The 23,042-nt window shown below is 46.9% G+C and overlaps 1 protein-coding gene across 2 annotated transcripts in view; it reads right to left on the bottom strand.

Annotated features, from left to right (window-relative positions):
- LOC119455655 (probable mitochondrial glutathione transporter SLC25A40) overlaps positions 1-23,042 on the bottom strand; it is a 54,111-nt gene that overhangs the window by 5,971 nt on the left and 25,098 nt on the right. For both annotated transcript variants that reach the window (XM_049668929.1, XM_037717071.2), the window contains exons 7-8: positions 15,545-15,642; positions 11,168-11,249 (exon numbers count right to left, since the gene is read on the bottom strand). In XM_049668929.1, coding sequence (XP_049524886.1) covers positions 11,168-11,249; positions 15,545-15,642 — 180 coding nt within the window. The remainder of the gene's footprint in view (positions 1-11,167; positions 11,250-15,544; positions 15,643-23,042) is intronic.

Genomic DNA, 23,042 nt, shown 5'->3' on the forward strand with positions numbered 1-23,042 from the left:
AATAGTACGAAATTTGCACTTGTTTTTGTGGCAGCTTCAGCTTGACAACCGCGGTGTGCATGGATTCCAGCTGCTGCGCGAACACTGGCGGTAATCCTTTAGCATGCATAAAATCAATTAAGGAGTCAATCGACGACAGTGCACTTTGCTTGGACATCGAGGTCGGGGTCAAGGAGCCACTGTCAATCTCGTTGTCACTGTCACTGCTTCCATTGCCACCGTCGCACAACTTTGCCGTCTGTCGAGACAGCACATCTTCGGCAATCGCCTTGTCGGTGATCTCATCGCAGAACGAGGCAGCACTGTCTGCAGTCAAAAAGTCCTCCATCGACGCACCACCTGTGTCACCAGTAGGAACGAGCTCCCAGAGCTCGGTTATTTCAGCGTCTTCCACCGTGTTCGTCTCACTATCAGTGGGTTGGGGAAGTTCGTTCTGACGCACAAAGCCCGTCTTTTTGAAGCAGTTGTATATAGTTGACCGCTTTACTTCATACCACGCACCATAAACGAAGCGCACGGCTTTCAAAAGGCTGATCTTCAGGTCAGGGGGCCCGTCTGCATGACCCGACGTGCCAGGAGCTGCGCGGTCAATTACCAAGATTAGCCACTCCAGCATGCGCCGCCGATACAGGGCTTTAAAGTTGGCGATCACGCTGGCGTCCAATGGCTGCAGGCCTGCCGTAGTATTCGGAGGCAGAAACATCAATTCGACAGATGTTAGCTTCGGGCTAACGCTGTGTGCGCTACAGTTGTCCAGTAGCAACACTACTTTTCTTCCTTGGCCTTCAATGATACTGTCGAACTCGAGCAGCCATTCTTCGAATATGTCGCGGGTCATCCACGCCTCCTTATTACTGCGATAGCGGACTGGGATGTGCTGATTCTTAAAGCACGTTGGCTTTTTTGATCGCCCGATCATGAAAGGCTTGAGGCGATGGCTCCCGTCCATGCTAATGCACAGCAGCACGGTCACCCTAAGTTTCGAATGCTTCCCGCCGGGGCATCGATCTCCTTTAAGAGCGTAAGTCTTCGACGGCAACATTTGAAAAAACAGAGCAGTTTCATCGCAATTATATATGTCTTTCTCCGCGTAGCGCTCCAGCACGCCGGGCAGCTTTGTCTGTAGCCACTGCTGTTTTGCCTGTGTGTCCAAAGACGCCGCTTCCCCTACTACGTTTTTGTAAACGATTCCGTGCCGCTCTTTAAAGCGCTGGATCCAGCCTCCCCCTGGCTCAAAATTTGGGTGGCCCAGAAGAAAAGCGAAGTTTTTTTCTTTGGTGGCAAGTATTGGTCCACTAATCGGCACATTATGCGTGCGGGTTGTTATAAACCACTGGTAAAGCGCCTCTTCAACATCGGTGTACAAAGGGTCTCTAACCCTTTTCCGCTGATCAGCATGGCTGCTAATAGCACCTGCCTTCACAATCGCGGTGCTTCCGGTTTTCAAAATGGTTGACACGTATACATGTTTATCTTTCGCCGATGGCCGCTTTCCACCGGCGAACAAATGTTAAACGTTATCGCTCGGCGCAGGACACGCCTGTATCGGAAGTTTCTAGAACGTTATCGATGCTTCTTTCCGTTGCCTGTTTTCACCGACGCTTATGTTATCTGATTGTATGAGTGACGCGAATTGTCTAGAACTTTCTGGAAGACACGCGCATACCAGGGATTATTCTGGAACATTCGATGACTCAGGTATAAAAGCCGACGCGTTTTGCCGCTGATCGGATTTTCGCCGATCACCGACTGTGTTCGCCGCTATCGTTGTGCTTTGAGTGTACCTTGCTTTCGTGGGCACAGGTTCGCCCAATAAACAACCAGTTTCGTCATACACAGTTTTACTACTGTTTACTTCAGCGTCACTACTACGTGACAATATTGTCGACTGGGCGAGCTGATACTTCCTCATGAGGGCACTCATCTTGAAGCCACGTCGAGAATCCTGCAAAATATCCATCTTCGTGTCAAGCGACACAGCTTTGCGCTTTGTCAGCGCCATCTTCGAACTGGGTTGTCCGCTGGTTCCGTGGCTTCAGCGGCGAAGCTGCTATTGGGCGTGCTGAGAGAAAGAGACTGAGTGGGGGACGGGCGCCACTGCGCCGCTTTGCTTGTCGCTTTTTTTTTTTCATACTCTCTCTCTTTCGGAGCGATTGTGGCCAATGCGCGTACGCGCGCGACGCAGCTAGCGCCATTTTGTGGCGCGCTGTGCCAACTCAGGTCAATGCCTCCTTTACTAGATGCCTGCCACGTGGTCTGGTAGACCCGGTTCCATGCCTTCTCCCTTTTCGCGGCGCTTGCAACGAGCAAGCGCAACGAGCAAGGCAACGAGCGCCGCTTGCAGCGCACGTCTGCAACCTAGATCACGTGCTGCGGCCTCTGAGATTACCGTAGCATCTGTTACCATCTCGGAGTCGGCAGGCGCTATCGAAGCGCCAGTGGAAATCTTCGACCACCGCTGCCGCCTGCCGTTCGAAGTTGAAAAGGCAACGAGCGCCGCCTCACGGAATTTATGCTGAACTAAGGGAACTGCCGCCCCAATGGGAAAGGGAGCAACTCGGCGGGCATCTAGTAAAGGAGGCATTGCTCAGTACACTCCGGTACGTGGGCGGGGCGGGCCGCGCGGCGCGGTAATGGCGGCAGATTCGAACTTGCGGAGGTAAACATCGCCCTGTCTCGACATAGTTCGTTTCAGGGAACTAAGCAACGCAAATGTTACGATTATTTGGCACGGAAGAAGCCATCCAGAGGGCAAAATTTTGATCGTTATATCCAATATGCGGTGAATAACCTATCGTTATAGATGTATTTTTTTCTCATAGACCTAATGCATAAAATGACTCTCATGTCGACCCATCGTTATAAGCGATATATCGTTATATGTGGTATTGTTATAAGTGGACTGCACTGTACGAGCTTGTGCAGTCGATTATATCAACGATTATGAAAACCGGGAGCTCCACGATCATGAAGGCTAGAAGCAGTGGCCATGCCGATCAAAGGAAAAGGCGGGCTTTGTGCGCCAAGACTGAAACCCCTATGAGTGAAACTAACATGGTGGAAGCTGCTCACATTAAGATTAAGTTTTAGATTAGGGGGCCCCAATGCTTGCGTCCCCCTAATCTAAAACTACAGTGGAATCTCGATGATACGATCACGGCTAATACGAATTTCCGGATGATACAAATTTTTCTGTGGTCCCGGCCGAGCCCCATTACGTTGCAACGTGTTAGAGAACGGTTGTTACGAATCGATTTTCGACCCGTGTCGGTTGATACGAATAAATGCCGCCCCACCGACGGCCGCGAAAGAGAATAGCGCACAGTCAGGCGCTTTCTCCCTTTCTCTTTTGGTGCGGAGGCCGCGACTGGGCGCGAAGAGTTTGAAGCGGTGGTGCTTTTGTTGCTTATGTGCTTTTCCTCCTTTTCCGCGTGCCATCGGACGGAGTGGCTGCTGTGCTTTGGGCCGCGTTCTTTGTGTTTGTGCCATTTTGCCTAGTCGCAGCGAGCTATTTCTACCGACATATTATCACGGCTGATTCGCGTGGCCGTACGCCGAGGCGCGTGAGCCTCCATTGACGCATCTTCCGTTGACAGCGCTATCGGTGCCGATGGCACAGGGCGATTGTCGGTTTCGCTCCTGGAGTCACACGGTGCAAGATGGCGTGGCACGTAATCTACGGTGCAAGGTAGCGCAGCACGTTCAGTCGGGAGCTCCTCTGCTTCTCCCGCTAATCACCGTATTTTTCTTGCCGTAGGAGGCTTGCGCGTCCATATTTCCGAAGGCGTGCTTCGTCCAAAATTTCTTCTCCAACCAGCAAAGATCCATCACTAACCTGGGAGCTCTCAGTAATCCGAATTCTGTGTGTCAAGTGAAGATGCCGGCATGGTTTACGAAGTAGACAACTGCGGTTGGCATCTTGCCCCTGCCACAGCAGCAACCAATGGAGAGACGCCTTTCAGCACGGCAGCCAATCGGAGGCCCGCTTTCATCGGAGGGCCCGTGCGACTACCTATAGCAGAACTGCGCTTCTTTTGTGTTTGTGCGTTTGTTATAAGATGGCGACGATGTACAAATTGAGAAGCAGAACGGCGAAACTTTTTGAGCTTTCGAATGATAACAAGATGGTGGTGCTCGGTGGCGGGAAATACGAGATATGTCTTCGTGAACTGCGGTGATTTTGCGTGATTTAAAGCTGTTTTCTTGCCCTGCGCACTGACGAATTAATCTTTTTCGGGAAACTTTTAGTGCGTGTTCAGCCAAACCATTTTGATACAGCGTAGATTAGGCATTGCAGATACCGAAACGCGTGGATTTCAAAAATCAATTTTTCTAGTGATTATTGCGATCTGATCCCCGCGTCCTCCCTTAATTTAGCTAGTTTTAATTGTGTTTTGATGATACAAATTTCAGCTAATACGAATATTTTGCGTGACCCCGTGAGATTCGTATCATTGAGATTCCACTGTACCTACAGTTAAACCTGCTTATAACGAACCTCCATATAACGAATTCCTGGATATAACGAAATTTATTTATTCCCCGCCATTACTCCATAGAAGCACATGTATTTGAGACCTCTCCGTAACGAAGTGGCAGCGGGAGACCCTCTCGATATAACGAATTTTCGCCGCCAACAACCTAGAGATTTCGTCCCAAATATTGTCATTTTTGCGCGAGCAGCAACCGGAAGCACCTTCTCCGCCGCGACGGAATGCGATGCGAGAGCACGTATGCGTGTGTGCGAGCGTGTGTGAGGCGGGCCTGCATCCCTCAACCCGGCGATCTTGCCGCCGCAGGCGTGACCTTTCCCCCTCTCTTCATTCAAACCTGATCCTGCCGCTTGCTGCAGCTGGCCTAGCCTGCCAAGCCGGTACTCTCCTTTTCTAGTTGATGTTGCCGACGTGCTGGCAGACGCTGTAACACGTCACACTCGATGAGGGCGGACACGCGCTGTCAAACGCAGGCGGCGTGTGGAAACGCCGCTGCAGAAGCGAGTGAAGTGACCTTCGTGCTGTTTATCGCTTCAACGCAAACTGAGCGCCGAGAACACACAGCACGCACAAAGCTACGAGCTGCCGACGCACCTACTACCTAGACTCTGCCCCAACGCAGATCGCTTTCAAGATATGGCTCGCGCGAACGCGCGCCGCCGCGCAGTACGCAGTTGATGCCAGAGTACAGTACATCGCCGCCCGCTATCCCTCCCCCCTCGCTGGTGCCTCGAGCGCAATGGTAGGAAGGCGCGCTTCCTCCCTGCTTTTCTTTCGTGTGCGTGCGAGATTTAGACGTGGTCGTCGGCTCCCCTCGCACGTTTTCACTCGCACTTACAGCATACGACGCGCGGTGACTGCGTTATCGCCCTTGGACTTTATACGGAACATGTATGAGCCAAAACCAATTTTAGGGCCACAACGCGTCATAGACACCATCTTTAGATAGCAAATACGGATCTCAAGGGCCATACTTCTGCTGGTGGAAACCGAAAATATGTCATAGTTGTCGCCCCCGGCACTTTGGGCGGCCAATGCTATCGTCAAGTCACCAAGCCAAGCGACATGAAAAGCCAAAATGGCTGCTCGGGCCGGCGTGGGGTGGCAGTTCGCAACGTACGATGCGGGAACGGTCCCACAGTTGCGACGCAACAGCGGGTTTACCCGTTGGGGTTACCGATGCATTGGGTTCTATGGGAGCTACGCCGGGACCGGCCGAAAACAATGTAACAGCTCGGAAAACGCAGCACCCGGGAACGTAACAACGGGGTTCTACTGTAACACTATACGACACTACCGACGCCATCGTGACGCTCGCTCTTCGTTTCCGATGCCTCGTGCTTGAACAAAATGACACACGTCCACGCATCCAGTATTTTGTAGCGATGCCTTTAAAGTAATAATGCCTTTTCGCGATTATCGCGCTTTGTCAGTGGTCGGAGCGACGGTCCGCTCGCGTTATCAACGGGATCCGCCGGCCGTGAGCGGTGGATGATAAGACTAGAGTAGACTAAGTCATAATGCCTCGCTACAAAATCGCGGCCCTGGTGTGAGATTCCAAGGATGAGTGCTTCGACGAAAACGGAAAACGGGTGCGCGTTACAATCGAGAGCGCGTTAGAATCGAGTAAATACAGTAAGCGTTTCTTTTTCGAATTTTCGGGCCGAACCTCCATATAACGAAATCCTCTTTATCACGAAGTTTTTTGAGAATTTGTCAATTTCGTTATATCCAGGTTTAAGGGGGGATGATACACTTCAAAAATTTTTTTTTATTTTTTATCCAATTGGGATGAAATTTGCACAGTTAATGTATTTTTACCAGCTGATTCTAAAAATGCAATTATTTTTTCCTTAACATAAATATGTCTCATGATATCCAAAACAGTATGTTCTTCATTTAAACCTTAATTAGCTAATTAACAGCAACTTGCATGGTAAAGTACAGCACACAGAATCGATTCTAAATGTTCATAGTGTGTCGTAAGCCATAAGCCGTTGTTTTAGGCCATTTGGAAGCGAAGTTACAGGTTGTCAAACTTGGTCATAAGAAATGCCCACATTGACACTAGAACAAAAGGTTCATTTCAAAAATTTCCTCGAAAAAGTATTGTAATAAAATTTACTTCTCGACACACCACATCTATCTATCTTACTAGGACAAAAGAAATTATAAGGATAGCCCAAGTAGAACAAAAGATATCACTCCTGTAAACAGGAAGGAGATGAAAATTGTTGTTTTGAGAAATCAAGGAAAAACGTTTCAGCACATCTTTACTGCAGGAAAAACAACTAGACTTCATCAAAATGCACCAGAAGCGTAGTCTGGGTGCATCCTGGTCTCATGCTTCTTCTTTACCAGTTTCCCGAGTTCCAGTGAAGCTGCCCGTTTCTTGCTGGAGCTGATGCTGCGGCGGTGGTCTTTTTCTTGTGCTCTCTTGGAGCCAGTGCCTGTGACAGACATGTCCATCTCCCCCAAGATTGCTGTTGCGGAATGAAGATTTCCAGTGTTAAAGCGCAGTACTGCTTCTCCTACAGCCGCTTCCACTGCAAAGAGCGATGCATGTTTTACTTTTGAGGCCAAACTCCAAATAACTGAATGCAAGCTCTCATTGGAGTTCTGCGTTTTGCCTCGTTGGCACCTTTCAAGCAAAGCTCTTTCCGACAAGCGGGTATAAACAGGCAGCAGTGCTTCCGCGACATCTTTTGGAAGATTGTAGGCATGTCTTGGGTCAGGCTCGCCCTTGGCTTTTGCAGCATTATGCCGGCACCATGAACTTTCACCAGTTGGGCACAAGCTGTGGTCCGGGTATTCAGCCGTGGATGTGACGTGGCGGTAGGTGGCCATCACAGCTCTTTGCATACCTGCCACGTCACTTTCATGAGACTTCAATGCCCGGCCATAGTATGTGCTCAGCCTGGTTATCAGTTCACCTGTCAGCCTGCCTCTTCCACCAAGGCCCCGCTTATTCTCGCACCTGTGCTTCTGCACCAGGTTTCGCAAAGCCGTCCCCATACGTTTTTGCACATGATTTGTGCAATCCTCTTTCTTTACTTCAATGTAGCCATAGACTCTTGCTTCTTGGATGGCAGAAAAAGTTTTGCTGTCACCATCACAAAGCATAGTTGTGTAGCGTAGGCCATGGCGTTCAAATGATCTCTGAAAAAGGATCAGAGCCGCCTCCACTTCCATTTGGCCAGCTTTGCTGTCCGTGTTTTTTTGGCATTTCCCTTTATGGTTTGTACTCCATTCCTCGTAGCCGTCGGTACCAGGTTTTGGGCCCACCTCACATCCTAAGCAAAAGTTCGATAAAACCACGTAATCGATCACATACCCAGTGAATAGTTCTATCACTGTTCCAACGCCGATGTGGGAAGAGTGGCCTCGCGTCATCCACGTGCCGTCGTAGCTAACGGCAATATTGGCTCTGTAGCCGAAACATAGGTCTTCGTAAAGACTTGCGACTTTCGTTGCACATTCGCTCATAGCGGCATCCGCTGCTCGGGCAGAAGCGGGTGCCAACGTGTTTTTCAAATGCCGTTGGTACGTCTTGTGGTGCATGCCGCGATGTGAAATTCCCATTGCTGCAAAAATATCGTTCATTTTCGTCTGCCCGTTGCCAGTTGCCACCATCGCTCTCGCGGCAAGAAGGTTCACCTCGAACGGGTTGCACGTTTTCGTGCTCTGTACCCGGGGCGATGTCCAGTTACTTGCGATCTCGCCGCATGTTTCGCATTTCACTGACAGCTTGACGGCAAGCCCATAATCATGGTCCCCTCTGACGACTGATGCAGGTCCGAGACACACTCGACAGCGTAAAACGCCGAGGAGCTCGTTCAAAACATCGAGATGCACTATTACATACGGAGCGGCGCGGTGCTCCGAGTCGGGTGCTGATGCCTCGCTGGAAGTCTTGAAGGGCTCTATTTTCCGCGCTGTTGCCGGCGTCGACGAAAGCCGCTCGAGCGTCACTTTTTCACGGGCACACTTTTCCTTCACTTCAGCGTCCGTCAACACTCTGGCGTCAATTCTTACACGGCCGGAGTTCACTTCACTGCTGTTTCCGCCGTTATCGCTGCCGGAGGGAACGCGATCAGTCGGCGCCGACGACAGCCGCTCGAGCGTCACCTTTTCGCAGGCACACTTTTCCTTCACTTTGGCGTCAATTCTTGGACGGCCGGAGTTAGCTTCAGTACTGTTGCCGCCGTCATCGCTGCCCGAGGGAGCGTTATCAGTCGCAAAGCTATCGCACAGTCGCGGTGCATCGGCGCTTCGTTCCGGAGAGTCGATCAAGGGCTGTGATAACCGCTCCGGCTTCCTCCCGCGACCTTTCCGTTTTTTTCGACCGAAAGCATGCAGAGTACGATACTTCTTCGTGGTTCCTGGCATGGTAACAAAACGCTTTGCCGAGACGTAGTGCGTACTGCACGTAAGCCTTCCAAAATGGCGCCGGGTAGTACCGATTCCTCCAGACAGCTGCTCCCAGCCAACCGGGAGGCGCCATTTTGGTCACGCACGTCGGCTAGCCAATGGCAGTGAGCGCTGCTCTTCGTCTCTGAGGCCCTGTCTTTCGTCCAGAGAAGACGCTCGGTGTTGCTTACCGAAAAAAAGAAAAAGCTGAAAGCGCGCTCTTTCGAACGACACCAAAATGGCGCTGATCGAGCGCGTAGCTTTCGCGTAATGAAGAACCGAAATCCTCGGTTATTTGTCCTCAATTTAAAGAGCTGCGCGGTCGGTTTTCGTTTTTTAAACTCGGATAACGATGGAAGTTGGTGGTATTTGGCTACGAAAATTTGTAAACAGATGCGAAAAGAAGTTGGGAACATAGATACAAGGTCAGCGAAAATCGGTTTTTTTTGGTCGGTTTTCGGTCCCGAAGTGCCGCGTCCCCCCTTAACTGTATTATTGAACTCTGGGAGCACGTCGCTACTGACGATGAAATAGGTGGTGCTTAGATGGAGGAGTTTGAGTGCAGATAGTGCTGCCTCGTTCTGCGAACAAACAGATCTCCGACGGGGCGATCGTTGTCGCAACAGACGGAGGCGTTGTGCGACGGAGGCGACGACAGCAGCAGCAGTGACAACGCGATTGACAATGGCCGTCTTTGACACTGACCCAGATGTTTACCCAAAGTGCAACATCGTTGATCGAGTCGCTCATTAAATTCATGCACGCTAAATTATAGCCGCCAGTGTTTGCGCAGCAGATAGACGTGATGCACACGGCAGTTGTGAATCTGTAACTTCCGCGAAAGCAAGCGCAGAGTATTTCAGCGCGCCTAATGATTGAGACGCTATTTAGAGGTATAAATAAAAGATTTATTTTTTACAGCCTACTTTCTACAACGTCGATTTTTTAATCGCAAATGGCAGTTTCGTAACTCAAAACAGCCTACTTTCTACAACGTCGATCGTAATCGCAAATGGCAGTTTCGGTTTTGGGACTGCAAAGGTATATTCAGCATTTTTTTTTTCAGCAGTCCAGATATAGCGATGATCTGTTATAACGATCGGATTTCTTGTTTTTCTCGATATCGTTATAAGTGGACTGCACTGTATCACTGCCAACCCTATTGTGATAAGCATCTTCGCTTGTTTGCCTGGCAGTGTGTGTGTGGTGTAGTTCTTAGCAAGTGTTGGAAGTGTACAGATCGGGACCAATCCAAGAGTGCATGGGCTTACAGAAATGAAAGCAGCGCCCCTTTCCTGCATTGGCTCAACAAGCTATGAGCTACATTTGTGTTACTGCATGCATGGGAAAGAGTGGCGTGGGTACAAAGACCGCTAACTGCACAAATGCTTGCATGAAACGCAGGTGCAGTCAGTCGGCAAACACACGCGTACAGCAACTGCGCCGGCAAAAGGAGACCGTACGCTTATTACATGATGTGCACACAAGCTACACAGGATGATTGGCATCGCTAGGCAGTGGGTAACCCATTCGAAGAAGGTGTGCCAGTTCTCGTCGCCCAGTAGGCTGTCATATAAATATGCCTACATAATGGATAAAAATCTCGTATATAATGTGCATTGGGAAAAGCTCGACAAGTTGACACATTGTCCGCCCTGCCACTGTTCTCCCTACGGAAGTTTCGAAATGCTTGTCACCTGACCTCTGTTCACCTCTGGGAAAGAGCTGGAATTGTTTTACACAGCTTAGGAAGAACAAGACCTCCTAGTGAGAATTTTACACAATGTTTACTGTGGCGTTGCATTATTTTTTTGGGGTGCTGTGGCACACAGTTTTGGCATCGACACACGCAAAGACAAGCAAATTGGTACTCGCCAGTTAGTGCATTTAGTACCTAGTTATGTTACATTCCTGCAAGGTATGCAACAAGATGGTTCTACTTCAAGGAAGGAATGAAATATCAGATCTAAATAAATTAACTTGCGTAAAAGTAAAGTAAATATGGTATTCATGTGAAGAAATGACGACAGTGCATCTACTTGATTTTCAAAATTAAACAAATGAACTTTTTCAATGATTACTCTAGGGCAGATGCTGCAACTAAAGAATTTAAGACTATCACTGCTTAAGGCATGCCTGTTTAGTAGAAATCATGAGACTAGCACAAGTTTTTAGAGATTTTCCTCCAAACTGCACTATGAAATACATTGGCATTCCAGACAGTTTTGTTCAGCTATACAAGAAAAGCTTAAGGAGAAGCTCACCTTTCAATATTTCCATTTCACCAAGCTCTATCTGCCTGTGAGTCTTGACAACATCAAATGGTAAGGTGACTACAGCAGCAGCCTGGAGGAAATGAGAGGAGGAAGAAGAGAGGTAAGTTGGAATAAAAAATATGTTATTGTACACAATGAGTTTGACCCCACAAGTCGCTTCCCTATGTGCTGGGCTGTTTTATTACTGCAAATAATACAGTTAAATTCTTCCAATTTCCAATAACCAAAGTAAATCTGCAGAGAACCAAAAAGAAATACTGATACAGGAGGCAGCAGGATTTTAACACATCTCTCCTTAACAAAAGTTGCTTACAAGCAATGTCTGTTTAATATTTTCAAGCAGAGCGAAAACATTTAATGTCCATACTCACAAATACAGTTCGAGCCAAGTATGACAAATTCACAAAATTGCAGAACGGGTCAACACAAAAATAAATTCATATACAAATACAAATGCTTATAACATAACCGCTTATAGTCCAAGACCGGATATAATACGGTCTTTTAAGACTTCTGTTAATTTTCCCATAGGACTCTATACATACGTGTATCGCTTACAGTGCAGTTGGGGGAGGCGAAATACCGGTTACAGTGCGGCTGCCTGGAAGTTCGGCAGTCAACCAAGACGGCGAACACTAACGACACGACGCAACCGACGTGTCTGGCGCCGTCGAGCGCATTCCAATGCTGCTGGCGCGTGATTAGACAGCTTTAGTAACGTGTTTGCAACAACTCTGCGCACGTAGGAAACCCGCGGAAGCCACAGTGCACATGCACAGTACGCAGGAGCACGTACGGTATCTTGCGTACGCCCACAGCTTTTCAAAAGCTGCACAGCGTCCGCTGCAGGCTGCGGGCATTGCGGGACGCTTTCGCGTGTCCACGAGAGTGCGGTTTTCGATATTGCTCCGGCCTTGATTGCATTGCAATTCTCAAAACGTGCGACTCAACGAGATTTTCGTGGCAGATAGGCAATCGTGGCTTCACTTGCTTGTGGTTTGATTTCGTGGTGGCTGATGTTGGCTACACAGTTTCAGAAGCTGGCGTATGGTGGCCCTGAGTAGCACACCGTGCAAGCCAGCCCCCCCAATCATACTATAAAATCTCCGATTGATTATGCCACCCTTAACGATTCCTTCGCTGACGTCTGTGACTGGTCCTAACTCATGGGAAATGAATATCAACTTTTCCAAGACCGTCATCATGTCATTTTCCCGACGTTCATGTCCCTTGTCCTTTGACCATGCTTTTAACAATGTTACGTTACACCGAGTGTTTGAATTAAAATATCTTGGTATCCTTGTAACACACAATTTGTCATGGACCAAACACATTGATCTCACTTGTAACAAGGCCCTAAAAGACTAGGTTATTTACATCGTATGCTCCATCTTGCTCCTCAAGAAACCAAACTTCTTGCTTATAAAACTCTCATTCGTCCCATTCTGGAATATGGTTGCATTTTTTGGAACCCCTATAAAAAAAGCTATATTAAAAAACTAGAGTCCGTTCAAAAAAGGGCAGTGCGCTTTGTCTGCAGAAGATATGACAAGAATTTTTCACCGGCCAGTTTTCTTCCCCAGCTTGGTTCACTACACTTGCAATGCGTCGCCATCTTGAATGCCTGAAATTCCTTTACACTTTAATCAATTCTCCCCAATTCGATACTCTAGATAACTATATTACTTTTTCCAGATCTTTATCTACGAGGAGCAACCACACCCTTAACATTTCAACCTTTTTCGCTCGCACCGACCTCTTCAAATATAGCTTTTTTCCGTTAGCGATTGAAGCCTGGAACTCGTTGCCGGGAAGCATCCGTTCACTACCATTCAAAGAATTCTTGGATGCCTGTCCGCGTTCATGAATGTTCATATGTTTGTTCATCCCACTTCTGTATGTATCCCACGATGTATGTATAAATATAAGAAAATAAAAAAATAAAAATCCACTTCTGAACTATTGCGTCCAGCCAACTATTGCCGTTTCGAGTACGCGTACTTCGCTACGTTCACACGACCTTGGGCGCTGTGTACATGGGTGGTTGCGGACGGCCCAAATAAAACTATCTGATAGCTCCGTTACTATTTTTCGCCCACCGCGCCAGCCACGCATCTCAGCATTTCTCGCGTGGATCGGACACAATGATGCAATGATGGGAGCACGCGAAAGTGCCTTCGCCGTGGCGGCTCTCTGTGCATTAACAAGCATGGTTACACGCGTGCACAAGCAAACATGAACACATCTTACTCGATGACCGCAGAAACTTGCTGTCAAAACACTGTAGTGAGGAAGCGTGGCAGCAGAAACGAGTGAATTGACCTTCATGCTGCATCTTGCATCAACGCGAACTAAGCCGCGTAAAAATACAGCGCACGGCAGATTGTGCCCCCATTGCAGATGGCTTTCAAGATACAGCAGAAGCCCAGGAGCCTTGCACGCGACAAAAGACGGCGCGCATCTTTTCCGCTTTCCTCCCTTGCGTGCGTGAGATTGAGCTGCAATCGCTGGCTCACCCCCGGACGCTTTCACTCACACATACAGCATACATCGCACAGCAACGGCAGAAATGCGCCTGGAACGTCCATATAATTGATATCACAATAAAATTGTCGTTTTGGTTATAATGTGGTACCACTTATAGGGCGTATATTTGCGACTCCGGCGGCTTACGTTATAAGCGGTCTACACTGTACAGTAAAATCCTGCATATCATGCGACGGTTCTTTCCTGATTTTTGTAACGTCAGACTTGTACCTCATACTATATTTGTTTAGCCATGTCGCTTACGGAACTTATCGTTTGAAGATGCTTTCATAATCAGGCTGAAAGCGAAGTATCACAGTTGTCATGCTATGCATGGACTCACTCTGTCGCCATCAACAGTCACCATCTTGTTTTGGCAATGGTGATGACCCTGGCTTGGCAGGCTCTGACAGTAGGCTGTTGCAAGTGCAATTTTGGTTGTGTACTGAATTGCACCATGCAAGCAATTTTTCTGACTCATCTTAGTGGAAAAAAAGGCACTTGCATAAATTGGGTAAATACTGCAATACAGTTGAACCTGTTTATGACGAACTTGATGGTTCGCAAAAAAATGGTCGCTGTATCAGTAGTTTATTATATATGGACTCACCCTTAAAATGATAAAAAAATTAACTGCCCTGAAGCTGGCATCAGCAGTTACAATTCGGCGGCATTTTAGTCCGAAAACTAGACTTTCAGTCTCATTTTTGTTCCTGGTACGTTCCTGCGCCTAGCTGCAAATTTCAGTTAAAAACATAAATCTAAAAAACGAAATGTGGTGTCGTATAGCTGTTTGAAAATGACGCCCAGTTCCGATCACCCGTAATTTTGGAACTCTAAGCACAGCAGCCATTTTTTTATTTAAGAGCTTGTGATGTATTTTACTACGATATATTTTCATCATGGGTTTAGACACCTCAGGGATGTCACAGTTGTGTCGTGCGATAGTAAAATGATCTTTCTTGGTACTTGTGAGGTGGCTTCGCTCGTGAATTTCTTCACACTTTTTTTAGTCTTCTTCGTTTCTGTTCTTAACATGCATCCTCATATCGCATCACATCATGCCACTCGCTGCACCTGCACTAAGCTGCCGCTCCTGCCGAAGCTCAGCAGTGGCACCCAGTGGAGGTTACAAGCCCCAGTGTCCCCTTTAATATTGGACCATAGTTACATGTGAGAGCCCCCTCAACCGACTGCACGACGTGGATAAATATTTTCCTTGCGAAAATGTTAAATAAATTAGCACATGAAAGCAAACAAGCAAGACTTACTTGACTCTGCAAACAACAGCTGTGGTGCATGCTTGTCTTGTCTCTTTTTTGAACGACATGCCCAGAAATATGTTGAATATTATGGGCGGGCGTTGGCCATTCGTGTTTTCTAGGCTGTTCTGGCACCGAATGGCAGGCTTGTGCGGACAAATGCACAGGAGACAATCTCGCAGCTCTTACTTCCGTACACAGCATGCTTACACAACCGCACTACCTGGCGACTTTTTAATTTGTTCTCACAAGTGGCGCTGCTCAGCAGTGTCCGTAGCGCCACCATGTATAGGTTGGGAAGTCCATAATAAAGTATCTACTTATGATGCATCGGTCACCAGAATGTGCCTGCTTTTGACACTTGTGCTACTGTGAATGTTTAAAAAAGGTACGAAAGAGTTCATCCACACATAAGAGCTTTGCATCTGACTATGCAGCCTACTGTCAACACCATTTTTTAGACGTGCCAAAGTCCCTTTGGTGTACACAAGTTGTGTCAACTATTTCTACAACTGTTTACTGTTGCAGACAGTTGACAAAGAACTGAATGAAGCTGTGGGAAATGTGGAATACTCACAGTCCCTGCAGCCGCACCAGCTGTGAAGCTAAACAAGAAGGTTGGCTCCTCCTGGTTGCATCGCAGCTTCAAGTTCTCATAGCAGGTCCAGTAGAAACCTAGCACAAAAGGCACAACAGGCTGTGAGCATATCATCATAAGCAGGTGGCAAAAGAATTGCCCGATTGTTCAGGACCATAAAATTGCACTTAAGCACAAAACCTGCACAATATCTCCAACAGGAATCAACCGAAGTTCTGCCCCTTCTGTAATAATCTCTCTACATGAAGAAGGGGCTCACTTCATCTTGTTTCATACTTGCAACAATGACAGGAAAATAAAAAAAACCTGCAGTAGACTGTTGTTACATCAACTCCAGCTAATTCAATTTTTAGGTTAATTTGATCCTTACTGGAGGTCCTGCATGTGGCACATAAATGTTTCTATGGGGCTTTCAAGCAAGGATGGCAGCTCACAATACATTAGTACTGTATTTAGCCATTTCTAATGCTCACATTGATGATGGACAATGATCAGTGACAATGGAAGAGCAAACAAATTTCCATTTTGTGAAGGTAAACGTTGCTCGTAAATTTTTTTTTTTTTTTGTTTTGGCAGAACTGTAGGCTTGCTAAATTATTTTTGTGAATAAATTGGGTTGAAGAGAGAGAGAGAAAGAAAGGGAAAGAAAGACAAGGAGGTTAGCCAGTCTAAATACCGGCTTGCTACCCTGTACTGGGGAAAGGGGTGAAGGGAATAAAAGGTGATAGAAGAAACAAATAAAAAAAATTGAAGTAAGAAAATTCGCGCAACAACGCCACCCTACGCGCTACAACGTTCAAAGCCGGTCGCACAATTCACAAGCCCATAAGAACTTCAGCAAAGCCCTTAAGGCCTTGAGTGCCGAAGCCCGTCTAGACCAGTGTCCTAAAACTTTTTCCTCTGTGAGGGGGCGATTGTCCAGTTTTTCAAGCGCAGTTGCGAGCACTTTTCTTGCCACATTGTAGCGGGGACAGTCACAGAGGAGGTGCTTGATTATCTCCTTGCAGCCACAGTTGTCGCAAGCAGGGCTGTCAGCCATTCCAATGCGGAAGGAATAGGTGTTCGTGAATGCCACGCCAAGCCACAGGCGGCACAGAAGTGCTGCTTCAGCTCGTGGTAACCCTGGTGGAAGACGGAGTTGCAGACGTGGATCCAATCTGTGGAGGCGTGCGTTGCTGAAATCACTGGTGTTCCACAGTCTGCGTAAACTCGCGTGCGAGGGAACGAAGTTTTGTGGCTGCGTCTGTTCTCGACAGTGGTATCGATACAATAGGGGCACCATCGTGGGCCGATCGGGCAGCGTCATCAGCACTGTGATTTTCCGAAATTCCGCAGTGACCCGGTGTCCACTGGTAGATGATGTTATGCTCCTTGTCGGTTGCGTGAAGGTGAAGTAGTCGGATGTCTGTGACTAATTGTGCGTTAGGTCCGTAGTTTTTACTGTGTTTAGGAGCTCTGATGTCATTTCTATGTTATTTTTCAACATTGAACACGTGAAAACTGAATTCGTGTCAGATTTGGGGGAATGTTAGGATTGGGCAAGTGCTACCAAATTATGCAACGGTGTGTTGGAGTGTTTTTCTTTTTGCCTCTTCATGAATTCAATTATTCGCTGGATAAGAATTGGAATTATAATTTCGTCATTCCTATTACGGTCAAATTAAATGAAGCACCGGCACCTACCCGGAGTTGGAGAGGGCACTGCTGATTTGTAGGGATGGGCAAATATTCAGTATTGTCGAATATTTGATCGAATAATTCTATATTCGTTATTCACTTCAATTCAAATTCAGGTATTCAATATTGTCGAATTATTCGGCACTCCTGAATAGGCAGCCAGAAGCCACAGACGGCCGGTACACATCTCGAAGGCTATGCTTCACGTCATGGTTGCCATACATCAATCATAAATCTTGGAAGGCTATACATTTTTGCATTAAAGAGCTGGAAATGTGGAACGCAAAAGAGCAGAAACGGCGCTAGCGTACAACCGAAACGAAGCGGCAGAGTCCGCATCACCATAGTCTTCAGCGGAAATCGTACGTGAGTGATAGCAACGACGGAACCCTTCGCGCCTATTTGCGCCTTTATTGCGTTTACCACCACACATAACAATGCGTTGGCCGCGGGATTTCATAGTCGCCACCCATGATCGCGTCAATAGCTGCCGCAGTTTCTTCCGCAGCGGTTCTGGCAAAAAGTAGTTTCGTTTTGACTCAATACGCACGTCGACCGCGTGCCTAAAAAGCTGCGTAGTGGCCATCCATGATCGCATAGATAGTGACCGTGATTTCGTCTGCAGTTGTTGCAGCGAACGGTAGTTTCGTTCTGACTCGGTGCGTGTGTCGGCCACGTGCCTTAAACACCACAAAGTCGCCGTTCATAATCGCGTCGATAGCGGCCGCGGTTGCGACAAACAGTTGTTTCGGTTTGGCTCGGCGCAAAGATGTCAAGAATGAAGAGCACCGGCTACATCGCGATGGACGTGCTATCTGTTGGCGGTCAGCTTACTGGCGAAAAAATCGGGATGTGCGCGCGGTAGTGCAAAGCATGTCGCAAATGATGGCGCGCCGCGGCTGTGCTGCGAAGGAAGTCGTGAGGCCTCGATTGCCGCTGCGAGAGCCAATCAGTCACGAGATGACGAGAATTGCAGCTTCCGCACTGCTTTTGTGCAAAATAGCAAAAAGATTTGCTCATCCATTACACTAATAAAATCGTGCTGACGTAGTAAGCATTTGCTTATTGTTTTCTGGATAGCCTGATAATTCGGCATTCGGTTAACTCGGACAATTTTTTTTTCGGTCCGTGAAATTCGAATTAACTATGTTTTACTGTAATATGCGATATATAGTATTCGAACTATTCGATTCGAAATTATTCGACCAAATCACTATTCGCCCATCCCTACTGAGTTAGATCAAAGAAGCTCGAAATAACAAACTTCCTCTCAGTGATGAGGTCGTTGCGGTGAAAGCCTTATCGCTTGCAGCAATGTTGGTATCAACGACTTCGCTTCTTCGGATGGATGGCTGACTGCTTCAAACATCACATGACCTGATTTTCAAGAGCGTGTGTGGAGAAAAGGCATTAGTCAACCAGGAAACATGCGCGGCAGGGAAAGCTGAAAAGCTTCGCAAGTACCTAAGCGAATATCAGCCAGTAGACATCTTTAACGCAGATGAGACTGCGCTTTTTTTACCGGCTGCTACCAGACAAAACCCTGACATTCAAAGACTGTGCTGGAAGCAAGCGGAGTAAAGAAAGGGTGTCAGTTCTGATCGCGGCAAACATGACTGGCACCGAACGATGTCGCCTCTTTGTGATCGGGAAGGCCGCAAAGCCTAGGTGTTTTAAAGGCGTGAAGAAGCTTCTTGTGGACTATGCCTCAAACAGGAAGGCATGGATGACGTGCGTCATTTTAAGAGATTGAGTGCCAAACTTGATCGCAAGTTCGCGTCATTGAACTGCAAGGTGTTGTTCCTTGTAGACCAATGCAGTGCCCACATGAACATAGCAACCTTCAATTCTATCCGGCTTGCATACTTGCCTGCAAACACGATGTCGGTGTTGCAGCCGATGGACCAAGGCATAACAAAAAAATGTAAAGTTCCTGTACAGGCAGCATCTCGTCGAGCGCATCATTTTGTGCATGGATAACTCCTCCAAATACAAAGTAAGTTTACTTAGTGCCATCCACATGCTAGTGCGAGCTTGGGGCCGCGTGAAAGATGAAGCCATCGCCAACTGCTTTCGGGCTTGTCATTTATTTTTATTTATTTATTTACAAATTACTGCAGGCCCAAGCTAGGGCCCATGCAGGAGGGGTATCAAAAGGTTTACACAAGCAAAAAACATCAAGCAGAATTCAATGCAGATCATGAAGAGTAGAAAAAATATATATATATACATAAACGTTACACACCAATGAGCACCCTATGGCCGTGAAAACAATTATAAACATTGCAACTTTAGGGAAAACAGTCCTAGGGTTCACGACAAGAAAGAAAAAGTTAAAAAAAAGCAAGAAGAAAACAAAAGGAAAGCGCTTCACATTATGACGTTAATGCGTCGAATAAGTCACTGTTCTGTAACATACATAGCGGCAAAGCGTTCCAGTCTGTAATTGTTTGCGGAAAAAAATGAAAACTTGAATGTGTTAGTACGTGTTCTAAATGGTGTTAGCGATTCAGCATGATGATTTCAAGTCAGTCGTGAAATCAGAGGTTGCATGTACGGAGCAGGGTCTATTGCGAGATGGTTGTTTTTCAAGTGAAAAATAAACTTTAATCTTAGAATTTTGCAACGGAGCTTAAGTTGCTGGATATTATTTTGTTGCATCGTAAGAGTTGGAAACTTCATCTCGTGGAAACTTCAGGGAATGCTTCTTGTCCACCGGGGGAAGGGCAAATAAGTGAGCTCGACAACGGCAGCTTTGGCGTCTCTCTCGGTGACATTTGTTTTGAAGAGTATGTCACCCTGGACAGCACTGTGGAAACATGCGCTCTCCTGACAGACAGCCAAATTGTGCAGATCGTTCGGCCCCATGAATGCATTCATGAAAGCGACGTTGACACTGACGACGACATCAAAAACGAGCCACAACCAAGAGCTGCCAATGTAGCTGCGGGTCTTGCTCTCGCGCAGCAATTTTTTGTTGGAGAAAAAAACGCCGAAGAAGCACTTTGACACGTCTACTGCTTGCAAGATATGTGTGCCGCAGCTAGATTCGGCAAGCAGACAAAGATGAAAGACTATCCTAAAACACTTTCGGCTGAAATTAATAAAGGTGCCATTTTTGTGCTTTTTTAAAATTGGAAGTTAGTTTTTTCGAAGTTTTTTGCGGTTCCCGTGAACTTCGTATTAGCGGGAGTCAACTGTAAAAGGATTGTACACGCGAAGTTCTGAAGAACTGAAGTGCGACCGACTGGGTGCATAGCAGCATGCCCGCCACTCCAGTCCAACAGTGACGAAGATACGACCGCTGAGATAAGTAAGCTCCGCGCGTGGATTTCAGAAGTCATGAGGAAAGTCGCTCACTTTTGACCATGCTAGGGTAACCATGCTTTCTAGGCACATCTCTAGCGTGCTTCAGGGCGGTAAGGTGTTGTAAGCCACGATGGCGGCTCTCTAGTTAGTGCGCAGATCTCTGCGCAACACCATGTGCACTACGCTATTTGGACAATTTGAACCAATTTGGACTAATGGCCGCTCAAATGTTACTCTGGATATTTACATGACATGACAAGCCCAGACGCACTACTGCCACACAAAGTTGCAAATAGTCGGCAGTTACGGTCGGCTGATGCTACATTTACGTTGTGGTGTTTACGTTGTGGCATTTACGTAGCGTTCGTTTAGGTTGCGTTCCCTTCGAACTTCGTACTTTTTCTGCCGAAGCGACATAAAAAACGTAACTCCACGGCTCTCGGTGCGCATGCGGCCAATGCTGCAGCCGTAATAGCCGAACATTTGCAAAATGCAGACATGCCATAGTAGTTTCTGCTTCGAGCTAACTAGTACGCTTCGCTAACGTATGTAGAATCCACTTATGTCCCACTAGTAATAAGATATATCACAAGCTCTCGAAAAAGAATGGCAGTGGATGCACTCGTAGTTTCGAAATGGCAGGTGATCAGAACCTGCCAGGCTCTGTTTTGAAAGAGCTGCGATGCCGCATTTCGTTCTTTAGATGATGTCTTTAATGGAAACTTGCAGTTACGTGTGGGAAAGTGCACGGAACAAAAATGAAGGTACTAAAAATCCAATTTTTGGAACAAAGTGACGTCGAATCACCAACTGCTGACACAAGCTTCAGTGTCGTTAATTTTTGCACCTTTTGAAGGGTGAGTTCACATAAAATGGATTACTTATACAACAACCACTTTTCACGGAACTATCGAGTTCATTATAACAGGTTCGACTGTAAATGCAACTTTTTTCCTTCTTTATGTTGTTTGCAGTTTTCTTGATCGCCACTGTCTCAATAGATGGCAGCATTGCACTTTGTGCAGCAAAGTACAGTAAACTCCCCTAAACTTGAAGCTGTAGAAAGAGGATCAAATTTCTAGACAAGTGGAATTTCGAGAGAAACGAAAACACAAAAATAGAAACCCACTGGCCGTACATAGACCACATTTGTCAAAATGCCGCCAGTAATATTCTAGGTCACTTTCACATGCGTCGGTTTCTACGGGCAACGACGTTATAGCACGGCACTGTGCCAAGACAGCGTGCTTGGCACAGAATCAAGCCAATTGACCCTAATGTAATATTTGAAGCTCGTCATGCGAGCATAACCAGTTTCAGTCATCTAAAAAGCCAAAGCTGTTAATTTCTGCATCATAATGACTTGCAGACAACTTCCCTTCAAAAACTGAAACTGAACTGCAGAAGAGTGGAATTGTCATGCCTTAAGCAGACGTGACGCATTTACGCTTCACTGTTGTATCTCGCTGAAACACTTTGGGCTCGCGATGTTGATTACTGTCAACACATTGGGATGGCCCTTACTTTCATCAAGGCATAAATATCTCAGATTATGTCTCTTCTATAACATATTACACGACAAAACGGGGATCAATAAAGATAATTACATAAAGTCACCTAGCTACATTTCATCACGAAGGGACCATCCTTTGAAAGTACGCGAATATATGTGCTGAACAAACGCTTTTGGAAATGCATTTTTCGCTAGAACAATACATGAGTGGAATAGCCTTCCGGGGTGGATTGTTACGTCCCCACTAACTGTCTTTCCTGAACTTTTAAAAGAGCATGTGTTGACATAGTGTTTTTTTTTTTCTCGCTGTTTTCTGGTAGGGGTGTGCAAATACCGAATAATAGATTTCAAATTAAATATAGAATATCAGAAAATGTTTCACAAAACTTAATGCTTACAAATTATGATCAAGGATACAGTGCGGCAGATGCTCGGGAGTCTCCTAGCATTGCACAAGAATGTAGCAACCTATCAGGAACTTTACTTAGGTACAGGTCGGCCCACTGTTAGCGTGAACACGCGAGCGCATGGCTCATACCTACCCAGCGCAGCGCCAGGCACAGGAAGTGGTGAAAAGCGAGTGCATGTGCGAAACGCTGGAAAGGCGGCGCATCCATGCGCTGTCTATTATCGAACCACCCTTCGCACTGCTCATGCGATCGCCCGGTCGTGCACACGTTTATCATGTGTGACTTATAGGGAAATCATTTTATTTCGCGCACTTCCACCCATGAGACGTAGAAAACATATAAGAACACTTACTTCTATGACTGTGGTGTAGAGTGCAAAAAACAGCAACAAAACAATTTTTTACGCTATTTTCTTTTCTTATTATCAGTGGCAGCTTTACACAACAGATAAGTCATTTAACTGACAGACCCCGACATAGCCATGCGTCACCAATCATGCCACGCATGACAGAGCCAAAAACAAGCCGGTCGTGGTACGACTCAATGGTGGTGGGTTGTGAGATGCTCC

Source organism: Dermacentor silvarum, chromosome 6 (genome assembly GCF_013339745.2).
Source record: "Dermacentor silvarum isolate Dsil-2018 chromosome 6, BIME_Dsil_1.4, whole genome shotgun sequence".
Taxonomy (NCBI): domain Eukaryota; kingdom Metazoa; phylum Arthropoda; class Arachnida; order Ixodida; family Ixodidae; genus Dermacentor; species Dermacentor silvarum.